General features: G+C 58.8%; 1 protein-coding gene across 1 annotated transcript; it reads right to left on the reverse strand.

Moving 5' to 3' along the window:
- Positions 1 to 706: 706 nt before the first annotated feature.
- Positions 707 to 2,305, reverse strand: LOC123083025 (E3 ubiquitin-protein ligase SINA-like 5). The gene is made up of 3 exons (XM_044505186.1): positions 2,157 to 2,305; positions 1,686 to 1,864; positions 707 to 1,601 (listed from the first exon to the last, which is right to left on the reverse strand). The coding sequence occupies exons 2-3, from the start codon at positions 1,860 to 1,862 to the stop codon at positions 939 to 941; spliced, it is 840 nt and encodes a 279-aa protein (XP_044361121.1). The 5' UTR covers positions 1,863 to 1,864; positions 2,157 to 2,305; the 3' UTR covers positions 707 to 938.
- Between the last annotated feature and the right edge of the window lie 1,109 nt (positions 2,306 to 3,414).

Below are 3,414 nucleotides of genomic sequence, written 5' to 3' on the forward strand. Positions count from 1 at the left end.
CCGCCACACCACCGGCCATGTAGGTTCCCATCGCCACCGCGCAGCAGGAGCACTGCCCTGACTGCCGCCCCCAACCTCTCGCGTGAGGCGCCACCTCCGCCTCACAGGATCTGCCGCGGCGGTGCAGGGTCGCGGCCCTTGCCGGCGGCAGCGGGGCTGGGGATGGAGGAGTGGGGAGGGGCTGGAGGCGCGGGATCGGGGCCCCTTGGCGCGGCCCGAGGGGAGGCAAATCTCCCCAACTCGGTCTGAAACGCTTACAAGCATTTTGCAACATATCGTTGGAGATGCCCTCACATGCAAGAAACTAAACATCACTGTTCTTCGAGCCTTCAATTTCAGCTCCCCCCAAGAAAAGAAAAAAGCCTTCAATTTCAGCACGCGTCTGCTCCTGTGGTTACATCAGGAATCGTCAGCGGAGAGTATATCATGTTGCCACAGGCTAGATGGATGAGTTTGTCCATGAGTTTGGCTGGTGGGGCCTAATGAGTTTAAATCAACTGTAAAGTAAAGCGTACTGTTCTCAAGTACAAGTAGTATATAAAAATTCTGCTGCTAATGAATCGCTCAGCAGCTCACATTTGCTCCAAGGAATCTCCTCGAAACTCTGATGTTCCACTGCACAAACCCAGTTGGGGACAGAGCAGAGAGCATCACAGATAAGTTCAATGGAAGGATGGGCACGGTAAGAGCAGCGAACATAACACGGTTAACACACCAACATAGATACTACGATCAACTTCAGGTCACATACCATACAGAACATGGAACTAACATCACACAGACGTGCAGATCGCTAGCACAAGCTAAGTGGGCAAGTCCTAGACTAGACGGCAAAAGTAACTGAGAACTGCTCCACCGTTCTTGACCGGAACACAACATACTAGCTAACTAGCCATCAACGAAACCAACCGGTGTGCAGCGTCACCCATGGAGCTCTATCACCAGCCGTCGGTGAGATGCACCGTGACCGAGACGCTGTCGTAGGAGTCCCAGTAGGAGTCTGGGACGAACAGGAACCCTTTGGCATGGAAATCCTTCAGCCGCCGGACGAAGGGCGCGGCCCCGGAGCTCCACAGCACGGGCGCGTCCGGGTCGCTCCGCCTCTTCACCTCCATCTTGTACTTCACGCCGGCGTTCCCCGTGGGGCGAGGTCCCATGCAGACGAGCGACAGCGAGCGCCCGCACAGGACGTCGCCGCCGTTAAGCAGGAGGAAGACGCTGGCCCCATCGCGGTGCAGGAGCACGCGGAAGGGCGTCTTCTTCTCCAGCGTGACGTCCAAGCGCTGGCTGCCGCCGCGCACGATCACGGCGGACGGGGCGTGGCGGTCGCGTATGTGGGTGTACACCTCCAGGCCTTGGTAGGTGCAGCCGTCGAACGGGCAGTGGTACGGCGCGAACGGGCACACCTTCTCGTGGCTCCTCCTCCCGGAGTAGCTGACGATCTCCTTGCAGCCGTAGGTCACATAGGCGCAGGGCCTGGTCATGGCCGCCAGGATCTTCTCCAGCGGCCGGCACCGGATGTCGCCGATGGGGTCGGTGCAGAAGCAGAGCCGGTCCATGCGGATGCAGCAGGTTCCGCATGCAGGATGCCCATTCTTGCACTTGAACCAAGACAGAGAAAATGCTATATAATTAGCTGATTGATAGCAACACACGCAGATGGAAATACACGTACGGGCACTAACCATGAAGATCTGGTCGTCAAAAGGTTCGAAGCAGATCTCGCATCCCAATCCGTCCGCCTCCACGGTGTATTCTTGGCTTGTTCCTCCTCGAGGCATGTTGGAAGCATTGGTGGATTCTTCTTCTTGGGGCACATTTGGCGGCGGCGTCCTCGCCTTCTTCGCGCTCTGCGTCTCCATCCCTGTATCAAGTTTGCAAATAATCGAGGAAAGAAATTAGTGAGATTCATCCATTCACTTTATATTCCCAGTTCCATAATAACGGAAATCAACTACTAAACGAGGATCTGGGTAAGAAACAGAGATGCATATGCAAGAATCCAGGAGCACAAAAATAGCACATGTAGAGGCTGCAGAGCAGAACCCAGCAACGGCGACAAAAAGGCTCACTTGGGTACAAGAATAGTGCCCCAGGGCTGAATGCCGACATTAAAAAGGTGAAGGAAAGATGCAGCTAGCGGAGGCAATGCTCACCTGCGCGCGAGCTGCTTAACCTCGAGGACTAGTAGCAGTAGAGACAATGGGGTTTGAGGCTTTTGGGGAGGAGAACCAGCTGGAGATTGTTAGAGAGCAGAGTCCGTGAGATAGAGCAGAGCAAAAGAGTGACACGTGCACTGGTGGTGCCCGGCGTGAGCGTGAGAAGTCCAATGGACTGGAGGGAGCACCGGTTCACCTCGAGGGTTGCTCGCAGCTCAGAGAAAAATTAATGACACTGTAGGTGTTGTCATGTCAGTCCAAGTCGGGAACAGTTGAGTGACTCGAGAAGTCGAGAGGGCGGGCTTGGGCAGAAAATAATAATCCTAAGAGCATCTCCAGCCGTTGTGCCCCCACGAAGCGTTTTTTCGCCCTCCTGGAGACGCACCGACGGATTTTTTGCATCCGGGACAAGAAATTTTCCAGCCGCCCCTCACCCGACCGACGAACGCACTGCGCACGAGCCCATGAGCTCGACCGCCGCCGCTCTGTCCTCATGCCCCGCGTGCCCTGTGAGGAACCCGGCGAGCGTGGACGCGGGCGTGACTCGTGGGGTGACCATGGAGAACACGACGCCCGCGCACGGTGGGGGGTGATGTTGCTTGCCGGTGAACCCCGACAGCGGAGGCAACTTGAGGCCGGGGCAGCTTGCCGGTGACTCGCAAACAGGCGAAGGCGCGGACGCGCATGGATGGAGGCGAGGCCCGGCGCCGCACACCGTCTCCCGCACCGTCTTGTAGTCGCACCCGGCGCCGCACACCGTCGCGTCCGCGGGGAGCCCCTTGGGCACGCCGAGCGCGTCCACGTCGCCTCCCGAGGCCGCGGGCGAAGGCTAGTACCCGTCGCACTCCGTCTGCGGCGGCGCCCAGACGGACGTGTCGTCGCCGTACCGCTTCAGCGCGGCGAGCATGGAGATGTAGTTGCTGTTAACGGTGATGGTGTCGTTGAGGTATGCCATGGCGTCGTAGATGGTCCGGGAGAAGTTGACGTACTTGTAGGCGGGCCAGCAGTCGTAGAGGTGGAGGAGCGAGGCAGAGGCGGGCATAAGCGCCGACGGCGAGGGTGGCGGCGCGAGGCGGTTCTAGGAGAGGGAGAGGGTGGTGAGGCAGTTGGTGGCGGCGGTGGTGAGGTTGACGTTCTTGGAGGAGGCGAGGATGGAGCGCGCGGTGGAGACGGCCGGCGGGAGGCGAGGGCGAAGGGGAGGTGGAGGAGAAGGAGGAGGGCGAGGAGGCGAAGGGGAGGAGGCATGGCTGATGCT

Source organism: Triticum aestivum, chromosome 4A (assembly GCF_018294505.1).
Source record: "Triticum aestivum cultivar Chinese Spring chromosome 4A, IWGSC CS RefSeq v2.1, whole genome shotgun sequence".
Lineage (NCBI taxonomy): Eukaryota > Viridiplantae > Streptophyta > Magnoliopsida > Poales > Poaceae > Triticum > Triticum aestivum.

Coding starts and splice junctions, on each gene's coding strand:
- LOC123083025 (XM_044505186.1), bottom strand. CDS start 1,862: ATGGAGACGCAGAGCGCGAAGAAGGCGAGGACGCCGCCGCCAAATGTG. Junction 1,602..1,685: donor TTGACGACCAGATCTTCATG/GTTAGTGCCCGT, acceptor TCTTGGTTCAAG/TGCAAGAATGGGCATCCTGC.